Source organism: Hylobates moloch, unplaced genomic scaffold (assembly GCF_009828535.3).
Source record: "Hylobates moloch isolate HMO894 unplaced genomic scaffold, HMol_V3 SCAFFOLD_20, whole genome shotgun sequence".
Classification (NCBI taxonomy): Eukaryota; Metazoa; Chordata; class Mammalia; order Primates; family Hylobatidae; genus Hylobates; species Hylobates moloch.
In genome coordinates, this window is record NW_026652295.1 from 3,504,476 (window position 1) to 3,527,039 (window position 22,564).

General features: G+C 44.8%; 1 protein-coding gene across 3 annotated transcripts in view; it reads left to right on the plus strand.

Annotated features, from left to right (window-relative positions):
* FAM50B (family with sequence similarity 50 member B) overlaps positions 1-22,564 on the plus strand; it is a 40,006-nt gene that overhangs the window by 17,047 nt on the left and 395 nt on the right. The window contains exons 1-2 of one of the 3 annotated variants that reach the window (XM_032141103.3): positions 425-563; positions 866-2,386. The exons of 1 other annotated variant lie outside the window; for it this stretch is intronic. In XM_032141103.3, coding sequence (XP_031996994.1) covers positions 889-1,866 — 978 coding nt within the window. In that variant the 5' untranslated portion in view covers positions 425-563; positions 866-888 and the 3' untranslated portion in view covers positions 1,867-2,386. Of the gene's footprint in view, positions 1-424; positions 564-865; positions 2,387-22,564 lie in introns of those variants that run through there. One more of the 3 variants, XM_058432651.1, reaches the window with a different exon arrangement.

Genomic DNA, 22,564 nt, shown 5'->3' on the forward strand with positions numbered 1-22,564 from the left:
TTCACGAGATGCCGCAGCGGGGTAGCATCAGAGGCGGCAGGAGGAGGGTTGGAAAGCAGGGCTGCAGCCTTGTGGGGCGGTTGCAAGGCTCTCTGGGAGGCCACAGCAGCTTGCGCTGTGCCCACATTGCTTCTGCGTGTTTACAACTGGGCACGAGAAGGCTCAGCACGCACGCACGGCAGGTGGGGGCCCGCCCTAGTCCACAGCATAAAATACGAGCCCCAGCCAGCCTCGGCTGGGCAGGGGCCAGAGGCGCCTCCTCCAGGATCCTCCCCGCGCTGGCCCGCCCCACAGGAGCACCGCCCCTACCAGGAGCCCGGCGCTCTCCCCAGGGCCCGCCTCCCCGCCAGGGGGCGAGCCGCCTCCACTTCCTGTTTCCGCAGCCGCCCTACCAGGAGCCTGGCACTCTCCTCAGGGCCCGCCTCCCCGCCAGGGGGCGCACCGCCTCCACTTCCTGTGTCCACGGCTGTCGCGAGAGCCGGGGACGAGTGGGCCTCTGCTCGTGGGTGGTTCTCGTGGAGGTCAGCTCCCGCTTGTCTCCGCTCGGCAGGGTGCTTGGGCAGGTAAGGGTCCGCTCAGTAGCCCAACCCTCTCTGTATGCAGCTCCCCAAATTCAGCGCTGCGCTCAGGCGTGGCAGCCACCCGTTACGTGGGGCCATTCGCATTTGCATTTATTGAGGTCAAATAAAATGCTGGAAATTGGTGCCTGGTGACACTGTCAGGTTGGTGGTTACCCCAGCAGGTCGGCCCAGCCCCGGAACGCTTCCATCACTGCCGAAAGCCCTGTGAGGAGGCGCAGAGCTGAGCATTCCCCGCCGTTGCGTGGGCCCCCCTCTACCTGCCGCGTTTTTCCTCTTTGCTGCAGAGCCCATCGGGTAGGCGCGGGCCATGGCGCAGTACAAGGGCACCATGCGCGAGGCAGGCCGTGCCATGCACCTCCTCAAGAAGCGCGAGAAGCAGCGGGAGCAGATGGAGGTGCTGAAGCAGCGCATCGCCGAGGAGACCATCCTCAAGTCGCAGGTGGACAAGAGGTTCTCGGCGCATTACGACGCCGTGGAGGCCGAGCTGAAGTCCAGCACGGTGGGCCTGGTGACCCTGAACGACATGAAGGCCCGGCAGGAGGCCCTGGTCAGGGAGCGCGAGCGGCAGCTGGCCAAGCGCCAGCACCTGGAGGAGCAGCGGCTGCAGCAGGAGCGGCAGCGGGAGCAGGAGCAGCGGCGCGAGCGCAAGCGTAAGATCTCCTGCCTGTCCTTTGCACTAGACGACCTCGATGACCAGGCCGACGCGGCCGAGGCCAGGCGCGCCGGAAACCTGGGCAAGAACCCCGATGTGGACACCAGCTTCCTGCCAGACCGCGACCGCGAGGAGGAGGAGAACCGGCTCCGAGAGGAGCTGCGCCAAGAGTGGGAGGCGCAGCGCGAGAAAGTGAAGGACGAGGAGATGGAGGTCACCTTCAGCTACTGGGACGGCTCGGGCCACCGGCGCACGGTGCGGGTGCGCAAGGGCAACACGGTGCAGCAGTTCCTGAAGAAGGCGCTCCAGGGGCTGCGCAAGGACTTCCTGGAGCTGCGCTCCGCCGGCGTGGAGCAGCTCATGTTCATCAAGGAGGACCTCATCCTGCCGCACTACCACACCTTCTACGACTTCATCATCGCCAGGGCGAGGGGCAAGAGCGGGCCGCTCTTCAGCTTCGATGTGCACGATGACGTGCGCCTGCTCAGCGACGCCACCATGGAGAAGGACGAGTCGCACGCAGGCAAGGTGGTGCTGCGGAGCTGGTACGAGAAGAACAAGCACATCTTCCCCGCCAGCCGCTGGGAAGCCTATGACCCCGAGAAGAAGTGGGACAAGTACACCATCCGCTGACTCCCGCCTGCCAGAGTGGAAACCCCGGGGGAGACACTCATTTCTAGGCCCCGTCACCAGTCACTTGATTTCGTGACCTTGATTTCTTCCCCCAAATTTAATAAAGACAGGGTTCTCATGATTCACATTGGTTGTGCTATTGCTGATGTTATGCTTTGGTTGCTTGGTTGGTCTTTTCTGAGTATTTTAGTGTTGCTACCTGGATTTGCTGCATTGCTCTGCTGAGCTGTATTGAAACCATGACTGGGCCCACTGTCAGACAGAAATTAGAATAGGAGGCACATTTGTTACCTGGTGGTTATGAGCATGGACTTGGGGGCCACAGTGACTGAGTTAGATTCCCGACGCAGCCTCCTCCTTGCTGTGTAGTTTTGGGTAAGCTTATTAAACCCCATGCCTCAGTTTGGTCACTTGTAAAAGGAAATAACAAGAGCACTTACTTTATAAGATTCATGTGAGGATTAAGTGAGTTAATATTTGTAAAACGCTTAGCACTTAATAAATGTTGTTCTTGTTATTATTATGGTTTTGGTTAATTTATTTAAAGGACTGCAGTGACCTAGTTCAGAACCATTTGAGGGCACAGGTGGACCTGCCATCACTGGTCCCAGGATCAGCAGTTGCCAGCAGGAGGGGGCTCGCAAAGGTTGGGGAGCAGCCCCCCTCTAGTGGGCTCTAGCTGGGTTGTCTAGCCCAGAAGTTAGGAGGACAGTGAGCTAATGCAAGCAGCCTGCGGGGTCAGTATCATTGATTTTCCTTTTGCTCCAATATGGCTCCACAGGGCACAGTTACAGATCCTGTCTTCATTGAAAATGTTTGCATTTTATTCATTGTGGATTATTTCTGTTAATTTTGATTTTTTTAAATATTGTATTCAGGCCGGGTGTGGTGGCTCATGCTTATAATCCTAGCACTTTGGGAGGCCGAGGTAGGTGGATCACCTGAGGTCAAGAGTTCGGGACCAGCCTGGCCAACATAGTGAAACCCTGTCTCTACTAAAAATACAAAAATGTTCCTGTAATCCCAGTTACTTGGGAGGCTGAGGCAGGAGAATCGCTTGAACCTGGGAGGCAGAAGTTGCAGTGAGCCGAGATGGCCCCACTTCACTCCAGACTGGGCGAAAGAGTGAAACTCCATCTCAAAAAAAAAATTATATATATATATATATATATTTGTATATTTTTATATATATTTATGTATATATATAATTCAAATATTGTTTATTATTTGGTTACTGAGTATTTGGGGATCTCCTTCTCCTTAACCTTAATGCCCAAGTTGGGTGCCTCACTCACCTTACCCTGGTCCTAGCCCTGAGTATAGCAGGGACATTTCTTAGAGTTCTTGCCTCAGCCCATAAGCAAGAACTTCCGCCGAATCATTAGCCTTTTAGGACAGTGGGTCCCAATGGCTGTCCCTTAGGGTCATCAGGGAAGCTTTTAAACTTCCCAATTCAAAGGTCACACCCAGAGCCAGACCTCAGGGTCAGAAGTGGACATCGGTGTTTTGAAGCTCCCCAGCTATTTGGTTGGAGAACAAATGCTCTATGGCTGCCTTTTCCACCTCTTATGAACTCCTCCCCCTGAGTTTCGGTGCAAGTAGGGTCAGGGCCCAGGACAGGCTTTTGGCTCTGAACACTTCATTAGGGTGTGAAGCAGATTCTTCCTACCTGAAGTGAGACCCTTGGACCAGCAGCATCGGCACTTGGGAGCTTGTTAGAAAAGCAGATAGAAAAGCAGAATCTCAGGCTCCACCCCAGACCTACTGAATCAATGTGTAATCCAGTAAGATCCCCAGGTGAGCCACAGGAACACGAAGGTTTCTGGAAACTGGCTGGCTGGATGTCTGCTATTTAGTCTGCCCTTCCAACATAGCAGATCAAGACCTAAACTTGAGGGTGCTGATAGTAGAACCCCACGTCTTTGGTTGCTGGTCTAAGCCATATTCTCCAATCTAGTTTTCATTTAAAAGTTAGTATGCTGCCGGGCACGGTGGCTCATGCCTGTAAAAACCCCAGCACTTTGGGAGGCTGAGGCAAGTGGATCACCTGAGGTCAGGAGTTCAAGATCAGCCTGACCAATATGGTGAAACCCTGTCTCTAATAAAAATACAAAAAAATTAGCCGGGCACGGTGGCGGGCACCTGTAATGCCAGCTACTCAGGAGGCTGAGGCAGGAGAATCGCTTGAACCTGGGGGACGGAAGTTGCAGTGAGCCAAGATCATTGCCACTGTACTCCAGCCTGGGCTACAGAGCAAGACTTTGTCTCAAAAAAAAAGTTGGTATGCTGACTACAATCTAAATCCTGCCTTATTTCTTAATTGTTTTGGTGTTACTTAGACTGAGGTTCAACTGCACATTACAAAATACACAAAGTACCTGTAGCTTAAGCAAACCTATTTCTCTGCTTCAAAGAAGTCTAGAGGTAAGTTGGCCGTAACATCAAGGACCCAGGCTGCTTCTACCTTGTTTCATCATATGTGTCTTCCATATCCATGGTTACTTCATAATCCAAGATGGCAGCTGCAGCTTTAACCATCACATCTACATCCTGGAAAACAGAAGGTAAGGGGAGAAAGAAAGTTCAAAAGACTTAAAACAGCTGTCTCTCAAGGAAGAGTCCTATAAACCAACAAACACTGTAGTGGTTGCTGGAACTTGGTTACCTGGCCACACCTGGTAGCATGGGAAGCTGGGCGATATGGTCCTTATCTGGGAAGCCAAGTTCTATTACTATGGGGAAAAATGGAGTGCAGAAATCAGGGGATAAACACAGTTTGTGATGTAGTCTATCCGTTTCGCTACAAAAATATCCAAGCGTATCCTTTCCCCACACATAGCACACTCAGTCCTAATGCAAAGAAGACCACCACAAGGGCCCAGTAGTTATACCTGGGGTGATGTACAGGCCTCTCCTTCAAGTCTGAATGTGGCTGTTTGTCATCTAGCTACTTATAAACTAAAGAATAAGCAGTCCGTCCTCTCACATACCTGATATGCAATGGTGAAACAAATACAAACATTAGGAAAAGGGAATGCAAAGCACCAGCAAGAGCCAGTTCTCTGGCCACTGTCAAATTCTACGGGGAGGTATTGCAAAGACTCTGTCTGCCTTGGAGGTATCATCCCTTGGTTGCGCTGGGTCCACTGTCTGGGATGAACTCCCCAGTTCATTGTCCCGCATACCCTCTGGCTTTGCCCTCCTGGTCCCCCATGACCACATCCAAGCCCCATTTGGCAGAGCTACAGATCTTTTGCTGCCTGCTTCCTGCTGATGCAGATTTGGGAACCAGGGATTGCTTTCATAGGTTTTTCAGTCTAGGCTAATGGGTTTTTTTTTGATAATTCAATACTCTCAAAAACTTAGATGGATTTCTAGTCAGTTCCATGTGCAATGAATTAGTCCCAGCCAAAGTTATTTTCTAGACATGATGTTAAGTATGAAACTGTCGTTATTACTTGCTGGCTTCTGAACTCTCTCCACCCCACTCCCTAAATTTAATGAGGGATACCTTAAAACAATATGGCACCCAGCATCAATCTTATCTCCTGCTGAGGCTGTAGCTTTGAAGCCACTAATGGTAACTTCAGTTGGGCGTAATGAAGCATTTGGCTTTTTATGTCATGCAGGGCTCCAGACTTGGACTGAAGTCTGTAGGTGAGGACCCCTTGCTGGGCAAGGCTGTCTCTGCCAGCACTGTCGGCAGACAGGTTAGCTCATGCCTGCATGCATGTCACTCAGGTCTCTGCTGAAAGCAAGGAGAAATAGCCAACACAACAACAACCTTCTGAAATTTTTCTAAGAATTCCCTATCATTGCAGCCATGGTGGGTACCTGGCCTGCCTGGCATGCACAGCAAGAGAGAGGGTGACCAAAGGTGCCTGGGACGAGCCAGCAGCCTCTGTCACAGATGGACCCCAGGGGAGGAAGGGGTCAAGTGCAGCCTCAGACTCCCAGGTGTGCCAGATTACTTGACATGCCATATTTCACCAGTCATCAGAGCAACCCCCCTGAGATTGTTGGCACCATTTGTCTGATGAAGAAATTGAATCTCAGTGGGCCTAGGTCACTGAAACAGGGTCACACAATGTTAGAAGTGGGAATTTGTTGTATAAAAAGAACTATATTTGGTCTTTGTCCCAGGTTCCTGGTACAGAGCTCCTAAACCCCTTGGAATTTTCCTCAGTGATAGGAGTGTCTTTTGATATTCATAACCAACATCTTCCAGTGACATCTGTGTTTACCCTAATGAGGTCACCTCGGGTGGGGCCCCTACTTAGCTTCAGAATGGGGATGCTCACCAGAAGAACAGTGACTAGAGGATTGGAACTTTCAGCCCCACCCACCAACCTCCAAGACAGTTACCTTCGGGGAACTGGAGGAGGGAGTGGGAGTCTGGAGGTTACACTCTGCAAAAGCTCTTTTTTTTTTTTTTTTCTTTTTTTGAGACGGAGTCTCACTCTGTCGCCCAGGTTGGAGTGCAGTGGCGCAATGGGGGCTCACTACAAGCTCCATCTCCCGGGTTCATGCCATTCTGCTGCCTCAGCCTCCTGAGTAGCTGGGACTATGGGTGCCCGCCACCACACCCAGCTAATTTTTCGTATTTTTAGTAGACACAGGGTTTCACTGTGTGAGCCAGGATGGTCTCGATCTCCTGACCTCGTGATCCACCCGCCTCGGCCTCCCAAAGTGCTAGGATTACAGGTGTGAGCCACCGCGCCCAGCACACTCTTCAAAAACTCTTGAACAAGATATGATGAGCTTCTGGGTAGTGAATGCATCTTTGTGCAGGGAGGGTGGTATACCTTAACTCCACAAAGGATCAAAGCTTCTACACTCAGGACCCTTCTGGGCCTTGCCCTATGCACCTCTTCATCTATATCCTTTGTAATATTCTTTAAAATAAACCAGGAAATGTAAGTTGTTTCCCTGAGTTCTGAGAGCTGCTCTAGCAAGTAGGGTCATGGAAACTCCCAATTTATAGCCAGTTGATCAGAAGCACAGGAGGCTCAGACACAATTGGTGTATGAAGCAGGGGCAGTCTTGCGAGACTGGGCCCTTAATTTGTGGGACTGAAGCCATCCTCACGGAGTTAACAGGAATTCTGGAGAGAAATATAGTTATAATAAGCATTAATCAGACTGCAATTTGACCCACTTCCTTGTAACTGAAAGTCATTAGATACTGATCATGTGTATCCCCATTGTTCCTATACATACCATTTTTGACTTTAAAATCCTAAAGCATTTGTTTAAGGATTGCTTAAGATGCCTTTCAGATCCTGAATCCCAGCAAAACACCTGATGCCAACCAGTTTGGAGACTCCCACAAAGGAATGGAATCAGTATGAGAATACCATTTCTTCATTTCCCTGTCCCATAATTTCAGTCTGCAGTCTTTGACCAATCAACAGTCTCCACACTTTGGCCCACCACAAAACCTTAAAAACCCTAGTCCCAAACTCCTTGGAGAGATGGATGTGAGGTTTCCTCTTTTCTATTTGTTTGCCAGCCCTACAATGAAATCTCTCTGCTGCAACCTGGCGCGTCTGCACATTGACACCACCACGCACATCAGGCAGCGGGCCTATTATGGTTACAGGATCTGATGCTAACAACAGGGAGGTAGTGTTAGAATTGAACTGAGTTGTAGGGCACCCAGTTGGTGTCAGAGAATTGATCAGAGTAGGAAAAAACCCACACGTCTGGTGTCGTAAGTATTCTGTGTGAGAGCGCAGTCACAGTCTTTTCTCAGAGACTTGACCCCAAACCTGTTTGTCTTTAGCATCTGTGATTTGTAACTCCATGTTTATTCACCGTCGTTAAGCATGCACATTATCTAAAGATATAGTGCTACAGGCTCCTGAGAAAAGCAGCAGTCTCCTTTTCTCCTTCTCACTTCCAGTTCCCCGAAGGTAACTACTTATCAATAGATCCTCTAGAAATTTACCTCTGCATCTCTGAACAACATGTGTATCTTACTACTACTTGAGTTTTCAGTTTTAGGCATCACCTCTGGACTTCCTATTATAGATGGTAAGAATTTAGCACTCTTTCTTCCCTCTACTTTTTTATCAACCCTACCACACATGTGTATACTCTCCACCTCCCATCCTTCCAGTATAAGTAAAAAGTAATTTTGATTAGATCAATATTCATGTGCTTGCAATATTATGATCATATATACGCTGCATAGTATATTATAAACAATCTTTCGTTATTTCTGGAATTAATAATTTTATTGTTCACAGCCACTCTTATTGGTCTATTATTGGCCAACTGCACATTCTTCAGTTTGCAGAATCTTGCAAAAAAACTATAGTAGGAGTGAACATTCAACATATGGCAGGAACTATTCTAAGCACTTCAACTGTATATATGTTTTTAACTTTTATTTTATTTATTTTTTTAGAGACAGCGTCTCTCTCTGTCACCCAGGCTGGAAGGCAGTGGTGTGATCATGGCTCACTGCAGCCTTGACCTCTCAGGCTTAAGCCATTCTCCCATCTCACCCTTTCAAGTAGCTGGCACTACAGGTGCACACCATCCCGCCCATTTAATTTTTTTATTCTTTGTAGACATGTAGAGTCTTGCCATGTTGTCCTGGCTGGTTTTGAATGCCTGGCCTCAGCCTCCCAAAGTGCTGGGATTACTGGTGTGAGCCACCACACCCAGCCCACTTCAACTATTTTAATAAATTTCATCCTTATTCATGTCCTATGAGACAGGTGCTTTTATTCCCACTCTACATATGAGAAACAAAGAGGCTGAAGTAATCTCCTGAAAGTTATACAACTAGTAAAGGCAGAGCTGGGATTCAAACTGTGATACTTCACTGCTTCCATTTTTGTACACAGCCCTGAATTTTGGGGGGTTCAACCATTTTGGTGACCATAGGGAACTCTCTAGAATGGATGTGCTATTTTTTCTGCCAGGCATACATTCCCCTAATTTTTTTTTTTTGGAGGACCTCCACATTACCCCTACTGTTGCTCCATGTGGCTTAGGAGGTAGGGCTATTACTCCCACTTTTACTCTGTGTACCATCCTTGGGCTTAGCATCCACTTTGTCATCTTCTTGACCACTGGCTCTTTTTGTGTGTGATGCTAGGAAAGGGCACAAATCCCATCAAGAGAGCCCCACCCTCATGACCTCATCTAACCCTCAATTACCTCCCAAAGGCCCCATCTCCAAATACTGTCACATAGTGGACTAGGGCTTTAACATAGGAAGTTGGTGGAAACACAATCCAGTTCATAGCACTCACTAATGGCTGCAGGGGTCGTGGAGTCCACGGGAGGATTTTCAGCAAGGAGGAGGTCAGTTATCGACAGGGGGCCCCAACACCAACACCAGGCAACACTGAGCAGGGAATAGCACTGGTGAGGCATCTCACTGGGCAAAAGGGCACTTTTGGTACAGATTTGAAAAGCTATTTCTACCTTGAGTAGTTTCCAAATAAAATGGAAAAACCTGGACAAATAATGCCTGGCACCATTAGCATCTGGTGTGAGCTGACAGCTGAATGAACCAGAGAGTCCCAGGATGTGAGAGCACAAGAGGCCCTGAGAGCCATCCCCAGAGTTCCCAAATGCTGCTCCATGGCATTTTCAAACGTCTCTAGAGAAATGAGAACCAGAAGAATGATGAGACAAGTTTTTATAAAACTAAGGGTTTTTTCCCATTTAAGGTAATAAAATTTATGTTGTGTTTTCTCATTTTTATGTCTTTTTATTTGGTACTAAAGTTTTCTGGAAATTATAGTTATTTTAGATGCTAAGCATTTTTTCTTTAATAATTTTACTTGGCCATAGTAAAAAATGATCACCCCTGGAAGTTCCTGTTATCACTGGCATCTCAACATCTGGAAACCCCTGAATGAGTGCAGCTTTTTAATTTAACAGAATAGAAGTGAGGCCCCTGGCAGGGAAGTGTCTTGCCCAAGGTCACAAAGCTGGTTAGCAAATAAGGGCATTGGACCTGAGAACTTGATGCCCACATTCCCTCCTGCCCTCCTCCTCTTCTCAGGGGCACTGCACTGGAACACTGGGTGTTCCTCAAGTGATTGGGTGAGATTTCTGATGACCCATGAAACGCATGAGGAGAATAAAAGTCTCGTGTTGACATCAGCGACCAAGGGAGCCCATCACCTGCAGTCCTGAGGCCGCACCTGTTAAGGGGTCCTACTCTGGTCTCCTAACGCCTGCATTCACTATTGGGTACTGCTGTGTTCCCTCCCTTTGCCAACTAGAAAGTCTTTCATTTGTTTTCAGCTGCTTTTGCGGGATGGGCAAGACAATCCTCATGCAATGAAGGCAAAATGACGTTGGCTTGAAGACTGCCCACTCTGAACGTCTTCCTATATTGTCGTTGTGGAAAAACCCCACATAGAGATGAGCTCTCAGGAGCATCACAAAATCTCCCATGTTTTCGAAAAGCCATAATTAATTAAGCTACTTCAGAAAATATTCACAGACTGACAGACCCCTAACTAGCCTGACACAAGCAGGTGCCACTATATTGATCTGGGGGGCTTAGGGATCAGGATCTTGTTTGTATTTTTCCTGATTCCTCAGAATGAGAGACAGGGGTTTTATGTTCCTAGCTGGAGGATTGCAGCAGGGAAAGGCATTTCCTACAGACTCATGTATTTTTGCCAAGTAAATGTCGTAGTAAATAATATTACAAAGAAAAAGAAAAATTAGATTTTTCTCATACCTAACTCATGCTGGAAATTTATTTTTCTAGAATTTATTGCCTTCAAACCAATAAGTCAGACTTTTTGAGAAACAATATGTGTATATGCACATGAACATGATTATATATGTATGTGTGTATGTATATGAATGTGTATATGAATATGAATGTGCATATGAATATATGTATATAAATATGTGCATGTGTATGTGTATACACACACACACACACACACACATATATATTTCAACCTCCAGGAGAAACTTGAACAGCTCCAGGGATCACCATGGAGATCACCAGGGATCTCCAGGAGAAACTTCACAGGCTTCGAGGATCACCATAGAACTGTGAATGTATTTAATTAGGGCAGTGTTACAAAGTGGTTATGACTGATGAGCTGCAGAGACTGAAGTCACTAAGAAAGCAGCAGGATTTAACGCCACTTGTGGGAACCAGCCTCCAAGAGGGCCCCCAGTGATTCTTTGTTGGTTTTATGCCCTACGTAATCACTAGGACTTCGATGAGATGACAGCATGTAACATATGATACAAGGTCATGAAAGGCATTGTACCTTTCATGTACCACCTTGCTCTCTTGGATCACTCATTCTGGAGGGAGCCAGCTTCCCTGTCATGAGAACACTCAGGCAGCCTCATGGGAAGGGCCACCTGGCAAGGAACAAGGAACAAAGGCCACGTGCTACCAGCCAACCAAAACTGGGCACTGAATCCTGGAATCAGATCCTCCAGCCCCATCAAGCTTTCAGATGACTGCAGCCCCAGCCAGCAACTCAACTCATCTCATGAGTGATCCCATCTGTATATAATTAATATATATGTATTAACAGACATATTTCACATGCCAGAGAACACATCCAAAGTGCATAGTTCAATGGTTGTTAGTATATTCACAAAGTTGTGCAGACATTACCACAATCTAATTTTGGAACATTTTTATCACTACAAAAACAAACCCTCTACCCATCACCAGATAGTCCCCATTCTCATCTCCTCCCCAGCTCTAGGAAACCGGTAATTATTTTGTTTCTATAGATTTGCTTATTCTCACCATTTCACATTAATGGAATCATTTACTATGTGGCCTTTTGTGTCTGGTTTCTGTCACTTAACATGACATTTTCATTTTTACCCATATGGTACCATGTATCAGGGTTTCATTCCCTTTTATGGCCAGGTAACATTCTAGTAGATCCAACACATTTTGTTTATCCATCATTCACTAGTTATAGGACATTTGGGTTGCTTCCAATTTTTGGCTTTTATGAATAATGCCGCTAATGAAGATTTGCGTACAAGTTTTTGTACACAAATATTTCATTTCTCTTGGGTATATCCCTAGGAGTGGAATTGCTGGGTCATATGGTAACTCTATGTGTAACCTTTTGAGGAATTGCAAGTGTGTTTTCCAAAGCAGCTGCACTATTTTATATTTCTAGTAGTATCGTATGAGGGTTTCAAATTCTCAGCTTCCTCACCAGTAGTGTATGAAGCTTTCAAATTCTCTGCCTCCTGAATTCTGCTAATTCACCAACACAAATTATTATTATCCATCTTTTTTATTATAGCCATCCTTGTGGGTGTGAAGTGGTATCTTGTTGTGGTTTTGATTTGCATTTTCCTGATGGTTACTGATGTTGAGCATCTTTCAATATGCTTATTGACCATTTGTATATCTTCTTTGGAAAAATTTTTATTTATATCCTTTGTCCACTTTTTAATGAGATTACTTGTGCTTTTATTATTGACTCATAAAATTTCTTTATATATTATAGATACAAGTGCCACATCAAATATATGATTCACAAATATTCTCACATTCTGTGTGTTGTCTTTTGCTTCATGGTATTCTATGAGCACAAAAGTTTTTAATTTTAATGTAATCCTATATATATATATTTTTTTCTTTTGTTGCTTGTGCTTTTGGTATCATATCTAAGAAACTATTGCCTAGTTCCAGGTCATGAAGAATATACTTCTATTTTCCTTAAAGAGTTTTATAGTTTTACCTTTTACATTTACATCTTTGATCCATTTTGAGTTAATTTTTGTATGTTGTGGGAGGTAATTGTCTGATCTCATTCTTCTGCATGTGAATATCTAGTTGTTCCAGCACCATTTGTTGAAAAGACTTTTCTTTCCCCATTGGATGATCTTGGCATCCTTATCAATATTTGGGTTTATTTCACACAGGTTTATTTCTAGACTCTCATTTCTATTCCGTTGATCTATATTGCTATCCTTATGCCACAACTACACTGTCTTTATTACTGGTGTTTTATAGTAAGCTTTGAAATAAGCGTGTGTCCTACAACTTTGTTCTTTTTCAAAGCAACAAATTCCTAGTTTATAGTTTATCTAAGAATGCCTTTATTTAATCTTCAATTTTACAAGATAGTCTTGCTGGACGTAAGATTCTTGATTCACAGGTTTGATTTTTTTTGTTTTTCCCATCACTTTGAATCACTGGCCTCTATTACTTTTGATGAGGAATCAGCATATTGGGGATTAAGTCAATTAATTTTATTAGAGTTCCTTTGCCTATGATGAATCATTTTTCTCTTGAGGCTTTCACAATTGTCTCTTTATTGCTGGCTTTCAATGTTTTGATTATGATATATCTTGATATGATATGGCATAAAACAGAGTGCGGCTCTGTTTTAATCCTACTTAGAAGTAATTGAGTTCCTTGGATGTATAGATGAATTCTTTTTAAGGAATTTGGGGAGTTTTCAACCATTATTTCTTCGGACACATTTTCTGTTCCTTTCATTCTTTCTTTTCCTTCTGGTACATCCAGTATGCATATGTTGGTGTGCTTAATGGTGTCCCACATTGCTCTGAGGCTCTGTTTATTTTTTATTTTTGTTTCTCCAATTCATAATCTCTATTGATCTATCTTCAGGTTTGCTTATGCTTTCTTCTGCCATCTCAAATCTATTTTTGAGCCTCTCTAGTAAATTTTTCATTTCAATTATCATGCTTTGCAACTCCAGAATTTTTATTTCGTTCAATTTTATAACTTTGATCTCTTTATGTTTTCTATGTGGTGAGGTATTATCATCCTACCCTCCTTTAGTTCTTGGGCCATGGTCTCCTTTAGTTCTTTGAACATGTTTATAATAATTGCTTTGAAGTCTTTGTTATGCCCAATGTCTGCATACTTCATGGGCAATTTCTTTTACTTGCTTTCTTTCCTCTGTATAGGTCACACTTTCCTGTTTCTTTGCGTGTCTTTTTTTTTTTTTTTTTTTTGAAGACAGAGTCTTGCTCTGTCACCCAGGCTGGAGTGCAGTGGCATGATCTTGGCTCATTGTGACCTCTGCCTCCTGGGTTCAAGCAATTCTCCTGCCTCAGCCTCCTGAGGAGCTGTGATTACAGGCGTGCACCACCATGCCCAGGTCATTCTTTTTTTTTTATCATTTTTATTTTTTTTTTATTTTTAGTAGAGATGGGGTTTTGCCATGTTGGCCAGGCTGGTCTCCCAACTCCTGGCCTCAAGTGATCCGCCCATCTCAGCTTCCCAAAGTGCTAGGATTGCAGGCATGAGCCACGAACCACTGTGCCTGGCCTTTTTGTGTGTCTGATAACTTTCATCAAATATTGGACATTTTAATTAATATATTGCAGCAACTCTAAATACTGATTTCTCCCCCTGTGGGGATTGTTTATTTGTTCAGTGTCTTGCCTTGACTAGTTCAGGAAAGTCTCGTCTCCTCCATTGTGCAGCCTCTGATGTCTCTGCCCATTTTCCCCCTCAATTTTATCTGTAAGCCTGGTTTTCTGTGGGTCACCCCTGGGTCAGCTCAGATTGTTAGTCAGTCTCTGATTTGTCAGAGGTTGTACTTAAGCCCCTGAACCAGTAAGGTTTTCACCACTGGATCTGTGTGTGGCTTCGAGACTGCTTTCACTGTTCAGGGAGTTTGTGAGTTTGCCCCGTGTTCAGCCAAGGAACAGTAGCTGAGAAGTTCCTCTTCATTCAGTCTTCAGAGGACTCAGCTTTGGGCAAGCACACAGAGCTCCTGACCACCAGGGAGGACTGTGGGTTTAGCTGGGATCCCTTTGGTTGTCGCTTTCTTTGATCTCCGCATTAAGTTTCTGGCTAGTCTGCGTCTATTGGTATCACACTCAGTTGTTAGTCTTCACTAATTGCTAGTTGACTGTTCTACTGTTTTCAATAATGACCTGGGGCCTTAAATTGCTCAACAATCTAATCCAATTAAAGTAGAGCCCCTTGGCAAGGACGTTGTGTTATGAGTCTTGAAACTGGCTCCAACGCTTTCCTTGGCAGAAACTTTGCACTATGGAGCAGGAGCTAGAGATGCAAGAAGATGGGCACCCAGCCGCCCCACCTGGATCCTCTTTACCAAGAAGGAGCTGTGTGTGTATGGGAGGTGAGAACCGGTGCCATGACAGCCTAGTATAGATCTCTGTGACTCACAGCTGGGGGTGGGGGAATGCAGGATACGATTTACCAATATTCACCAGCTGCCAAATATATCTGGAATAGCTCTTTCCCTCCAGAAGCTGGAAGAGATGGGAGCTGCCAAGCCCACCAGAGCAGTTCTCCCACAACACAGTGCTGGAGGGAATAGGGGACTGCATTTTTTACCAGTCCCACCCAGATCCTTTCTCTGTAGGGGTGGGAAAACAGGCTCCATTACCTGGCTGCCACCACCATTCATTATAGGATTTCTGCAGCAGAGAGCTCTGGGAAATGGATCTACCGATATTCAACATCTGTGGAATCCACTGGGAATATCTCTTCTACCCCGAGGAGCTGGGGGAGATAGGAGCTGCCACTCAGCTTTCAAATTCTTTGAAGCGGCTCCTCTGCAACACAAAGCTATGGTGATGAGGGGGAGCCCTAGATCAATGGATAGCCTCCCCCTGTTCTTACTGTGTTTCCATAGGTTTGCTCAATACAAGCTTTGTTGTAAGTACTTTGATCAATCTCCAGAGATTTTGGCTGATCAGATTTTGCTAACTTTGATTAGCTTAATAGCTGTCCTTCTGGGAGAGAACTTTCCCCAAGTTCCTCACACTGCTGCTGTGCTCCAAGATATGTTTTTAAGTCGGAAAAAAAGTCTGCGAGGAAAAGCAATACATATAATGTGCCACTATTTGCCAAAGAGGACAGAGGGAGAATGATACATATATTCACTCATATTGTGCTTAGAATATCTCTGAAAGGATATATAAGATTCTGGAAGCCACTGTCTGGTTCTGGGGAGTGGGATAGGATGGCTAGGAGACAGGCATGAGAAAGAGACTTCCCCCAGTATATCCAGCTGTACCTTTTGAATTGTGAACCATGCAAATGTGTTACCCATTAAAATATAAAACTATAATTAAAATTTTGAGGCCGGGCGCAGTGGCTCACGCCTGTAATCCCAGCACTTTAGGAGGCTGAGTCAGGCGGATCACGAGGTCAGGAGATCAAGACCATCCTGGCTAACATGGTGAAACCCTGTCTCTAATAAGAAAACAAAAAACAAAAAATTAGCTGGGCATGGTGGAACGCACCTATAGTCTCAGCTACTCAGGAGACTGAGGCAGAAGAATCCCTTGAACCCCGGAGGCGGAGGTTGCAGTGAGCCAAGATTGTGCCACTGCGTTCCAGCTTGGGCAACAGAGTATGACTCTGTCTCAAAAATAAATAAATAAAATTTGAACTGATTTTTTAAAAACCACAAAAAGTATCCTAAGTAACAAGAGCTTGATTTTCTTTCTTTTGGTTGAAATTTTTTTTTTATTATACTTTAAGTTTTAGGGTATATGTGCACAGCGCACAGGTTTGTTACTTATGTATACATGTGCCATGTTGGTGTGCTGCACCCATTAACTTGTCATTTAACATTAGGTATATCTCCTAATGCTGTCCCTCCCCCCTCCCCCCACCCCGCAACAGGCCCTGGTGTGTCATGTTCCCCTTCCTGTGTCCGTGTGTTCTCATTGTTCAATTCCCACCTATGAGTGAGAACATGCGGTGTTTGGTTTTTTGTCCTTGTGATAGTTTGCTGAGAATGATGGTTTCCAGCTTCATCCATGTCCCTACAAAGGACATGAACTCATCATTTTTTATGGCTGCATAGTATTCCATGGTGTATATGTGCCACATTTTCTTAATCCAGTCTATCATTGTTGGACATTTGGGTTGGTTCCAAGTCTTTGCTATTGTGAATAGTGCCGCTATAAACATACGTGTGCATGTGTCTTTATAGCAGCATGATTTATAATCCTTTGGGTATATACCCAGTAATGGGATGGCTGGGCCAAATGGTATTTCTAGTTCTAGATCCCTGAGGAATCGCCACACTGACTTCCACAATGGTTGAACTAGTTTACAGTCCCACCAACAGTGTAAAAGTGTTCCTATTTCTCCACATCCTCTCCAGCACCTGTTATTTCCTGACTTTTTAATGATCGCCATTCTAACTGGTGTGAGATGGTATCTCATTGTGGTTTTGATTTGCATTTCTCTGATGGCCAGTGATGATGAGCATTTTTTCATGTGTTTTTTGGCTGCATAAATGTCTTCTTTTGAGAAGTGTCTATTCCTATCCTTTGCCCACTTGTTGATGGCGTTGTTTGCTTTTTTCTTGTAAATTTGTTTGAGTTCTTTGTAGATTCTGGATATTAGCCCTTTGTCAGATGAGTAGATTGCAAAAATTTTCTCCCATTCTGTAGGTTGCCTGTTCACTCTAATGGTGATTTCCTTTGCTGTGCAGAAGCTCCTTAGTTTAATTAGATCCCATTTGTCAATTTTGGCTTTTGTTGCCATTGCTTTTGGTGTTTTAGTCATGAAGTCCTTGCCCACGCCTATGTCCTGAATGATATTGCCTAGGTTTTCTTCTAGGGTTTTTATGGTGTTAGGTCTAACATGTAAGTCTTTAATCCATCTTGAATTAATTTTTGTATAAGGTGTAAGGAAGGGATCCAGTTTCAGCTTTCTACATATGGCTAGCCAGTTTTCCCAAGAGCTTGGTTTTCAAGGAGGAGATTGAGGACTTCAGGAGATACTGGCAGATTATTTTTAATGTTTTTGATTAAGTAGGCAAACAGAAGAGTGATTAATAAACAGAAGAATCAGACCATTATAATACTCAGACCATTAATAGAATAAAATGGAATTGTTAAATAGACCTTCCCAATTATGAGATCAGGGCTAACCCCTCCACAGTTTGTCCTTGAGGGAGAAGACCTTAAGCCAGGTAAATCTATAAGCTTTATATAGGTTCCAGTCAATTTCCATGACTTAGATGATGAATACCTGATTGAATTTTAGAATAAACATTCGACCCATGACAGGGGTGAAGTTTTGATCCATTTCCTCTGAGAAAGCTCTCTGACCCATGTGAGTTTGCCCACATGCTCCCCAGCAAACTTCAAAGTCAACATACTGAGAAACATGGGTAAAGTGATCCCTGTCAAACTCCACCCTGCCAAGAAAAATGCCCCAATACACTATTTCTCTAAAATAATGAGTGTTGACATGATTTACCCTATGTATTATTTTTTTAGGGTCACTTTTAGACAATATAGTAGGGTATACCACCATTAATCAATTTCCTATTTGGGGACATGAGAATACCTTCTAATTTTAGCCTATTAAGAAGGAAATTGAAATTTCCACCTGTTAGTCAAGTCTTCAGAAATATCTATCACTATGTACTTAGAATAAATTTTTGGAGCAGAGTTGTTCAGAACAAAAGATGTAGATATATTAGGGATTTTAATAAACATTAACCAGTTACCCTCTGCAGCATATTAAATTCTCCAAAGACAATCACAATACATCTCTCATCCTACACACGCTTCTGCAATGCAATGTGGACTTGTTCCTCCCCCATCAAAATGTGTTCTTCTCCACCTGCTTTGGTGGGCCTTGTGACTGCTTTGAGCGATGCAATATGGTGGAAGTGATGCTGTGCCCACGGATGTAGCTTTTAATTGGTCTGTCAGCTTCCGCTTCCCACCCCTTGGAAAATGTGCCTTAAAAAGACACACTCTCTTAAAACTAGCCACTTTGCAGAAAAAAGGCAAGTTACTCGCAGAGGCTATGTGTAGATGTCTCACTTGAGCCCAAGATGAGCTCCCAGCCCACAGCCACTGCCAACTACCAGCTATAGCCACATATGTGACCCATCTGGGATGTGCGAGACCAGATGAGCCACCAGATGACTCCGGTCCCAGCCAACAACATGAATAGCAGAAGAACCACCCAGCTAAGCCCAATGGACCCACAGAATCATAAGAAGGAATACGATGGTTGTTGAATATTGTTTTAGGCCACTGAGTTTGGGGTTCGTTTGTTACATAGCAATCAATAACTCAACACTCTCCAAAAACACTGCTCCAATTTATATTCTCATCAGTGGTGTATAAAAATGTTTCTTTCCCCAAATCCATGCCCACTCTTGGTATGTTTTTTCATCTTTGCAACGTAACGGGCAAACACTGCTTCTTAACATTGGTTTGGGCTGGGCGTGGTGGCTCACGCCTGTAATCCCAGCACTTTGGGAGGCCGAGGCAGGCAGATCATTAGGTCAGGAGTTCAAGACCAGCCTAGCCAATATGGTGAAACGCTGTCTTTACTAAAAATACAAAAATTAGCCAGGCATGGTGGTGCACACCTGTAGTCCCAACTACTCAAGAGGCTGAGGCAGAAGAATCGTTTGAACTAGGGAGGTGGGGGTTGCAGTGAGCTGAGATCGCGCCACTGCACTCTAGCCTAGTAACAGAGCAAGACTCCCCATAACAAAAAAAAAAAAAAAAAAAAAGAATATAAGGCTAGACAAAATAGCTTCTGCCTGGTTTTGGTGGCACTCCCCCTTATTAGAGTGTGAAGATGCATACCCAGAAAGAAGTCACTAATATAATGATAGTATTTTGTTAATTTGTTTCTTTTTCTTTTTCCTTTTTTTTTTGTTTCTTTTTCTTTTTCCTTTTTTCTTTTTTCTTTTTTTTCTTAGACAGAATTTAGCTCTTTTTGCCCAGGCTGGAGTGCAGTGGCATGATCTCAGCTCACCGCAACCTCCACCTTCCTGGTTCAAGCGATTCTCCTGCCTCAGCCTCCTGAGTAGCTGGGATTACAGGTGCACACCACCATGCCCAGCTAATTTTTGTATTTTTAGTGGAGATGGGGTTTTGCCATGTTGGCCAGGCTGGTCTCAAACTCCTGACCTCAGGTGATCCGCCTGCCTTGGCCTCCCAAAGTGTTGGGATTACAGGTGTGAGCCACCGCGCCCGGCCTATTTTGTTCATTTCTAAATAAATGACACAGATAATATGCTCCTTGTCTGTGCCAGGAAGGAGCAGATTTAGTGGCAGGTAGAGCAGGGAAAAGCGGCACATAGATGGACGTTCAGCTTCTCACTTGCAGGAGCAGCAGAGTAAACTTGCTCACCAGCACAGATGAAATGGAGGGAAAGATGCTGACTGGGCCACAGCCATTGCCAGCCTACGTGTAGAAGAGACAGAGAAAGTCATGGCGGACCACAGTTCTTTCTTCTTGTCCCTGTGTTGTGTTTTTTTCCGACTCCACTTCTGACACCAAATGTGTGGGCTTTTCCATAGCACGATTGATGCGTCAGCACCAACGGCACAGCTGCATTTCCTTTGCTTCTGGAACTAACTTCTGGGAGTTAGCAGAGACCCCACAGGGTGAGGGCCCCATTAGACAGCTCCCGCCTCACACTACCGCTGCGAATGAGTGGCCTGGGCTCAGATGCTCCTGCCCGGTGAATACAGATCTGGGTGTTCCCATGACCCGCCCCTTCAGCCTTGATAATTCACTCACAGAACTCAGGAAAACGCTTTAACTGCATTTACCAGTTTGTTGTAAAGGGCGCAAGGAGGAACCGCTAAATAAAAGAGACGCACAAGGCGAGTGATGAGGGGGGCTGGCATGGAGCTTCCTGACCCTCGCTGGGTGCACCACCCTCCCGGCACCTCTGTGTTCACCACCCCAGAAGCAAACCCCATTGTTCAGGGGTTTTGGGAGGCCTCATTGTGTGGGTACAATTGATTAAATCCTTGGCTGTTGGTGATTAAAAATCTCCAGCTCCTCTCCGTTCCTTGAAGGTCGGGATTGGAGCTGAAAATTCCACCTTTCTAATCACATGGTTTCCTCTGGCGACTAGCCCCCAACAGGAGTCACCTCCATAGCATAAACTCAAGTGTGATGAGAGAGGCTCATTATAAATAACTAAAAACACTCCCATCACTCAGGAAATTCCAAGCTCTGTGCCAGGAACTGGGGAAAAATACCAAATATATATCTCTTCTTATACCACAGTCACGTATAAACAACATCTACCTAAGCCACTGGCTTCTAAATCTGTCTGACCATGACTCTTAAATACATTTTATATCCCAGCCAAGTACACAGTCACCACCCACACATATCTGTGTATGTGCGTGTATAAAACTGAAACCAGATTTCATGTAAGTTCTAGGAAATCATACTCACCCTTAACCATATGCAATAGACTAATATTTTCAATTCAGTTCATTCATTCCTATTCCATTCTGTTTTTTCGTCTTCCTTTACATTTTAAATGCTGGCTTCAGCCCACAAAACTGATTTCTCAACCCACTAATGCATCCCAAGCCACAGTTCAGAAAACACTGTGTTCTCCATGCCAAGACTCATTATATCTCCTCTCTGAGACTTTACAAAGCAAAGAGAGACAGAAAGACACCCTCTGCAGAGGCAAGTAGTCCCCTGGACCAGCAGGAAGAGACGTGAGCATGAGATGTAAAGAGAACAGAGCTCAGTGAGTACCAAACCATCCAGAACCAGAGCAGGTGTTGGCAAAGGCAAGACTCCATCCCTTTCAGACAGGTTTCTCCTCACCAAACTGCTGAAGGCATGTTTTTCAGGCAGCCTCTTGTTTCAAGTGGTGCCCAGTGACTGTCTTGGCCCCACACCTGTTCTCAAGTTTGTTCTTGAGTCTCTGTGGAACCCTCAGCCAGTTGCACTTCTGCCCAGGGCTCTGGGCTAGTCCTGAAAAGGCCAGCTTCACAGAGTCCTAGTGGCTTCACCTCCTGACACTCCAGAGCCAACGAGTTGACCCTTACAGAGATCTCTGTCCAAACTAGGGAGTTAGTCAGAAAAGAGGGTTCTGTCTCAGCAGTGGAAAAGGGATTCGTATGGCTTCATTCTGACTCGAAGCAGCAATCCTGTTCCAGAAAGGCTGGCAGAGGGCTTTGTTCTTAGAGATGTACCCAGCCCATGAGTCTGGAGACAGATGTTCTTTGTTATTCTATGAAACCATATGGCTTTTTAACGCGTTCTTTCTTCTTCCCTGGGTTAAATTGCAATGGCATCGTCTCACTTCTTTTAACGGTCCATGTCTAACATCTGTGTGATGAAAATGCTCATTTGTGGGCTTGTGGAGCTTGAATAGCATCCAGGCTGCTCGGGACTTGCTGCCCCACGTAGGAGGGAGAGAGACAGGGCATTGCTGGAGTGCAAATCAGGTCAATTCACGGAGCACAGGAAATTAGCGATGCAGTGGGTGTTTAGAGGAAGAGAATTCTGACTTAACTCTCCTGGAATATGGTTTAACCTGGACTCCTTTGCCTCCTCTAGAATTTGTATGTAATTTTTAGATGATGTTTATAGGGTTTTGTTTTTTATATTATAAGTCTAACACATGCTTAGAAAAGAAACAAATCACTCATAATCCGACTACTCAAAATAAACCACTGTTATTATTTTGATGTTTTTTTCCTCCCAGTCATTTTTGTCCCAGGTATGTATGTGTACGTAAACTTGATATACATTTTGTCATTAAACTTTATATAAGTTTATATGCAATTTTGAAAATCTGGCTTTTAAATTTACCATCATATTAATACATTGAAGGGCAAATATCTTTTATAACATCTCTCTCATCCTATCACTCGATCCACCTTTAATGCTTCAAAATGCCTAAACGCCACCTCTCCGTGTAAAGACAGCTTTGCTTCTGTCT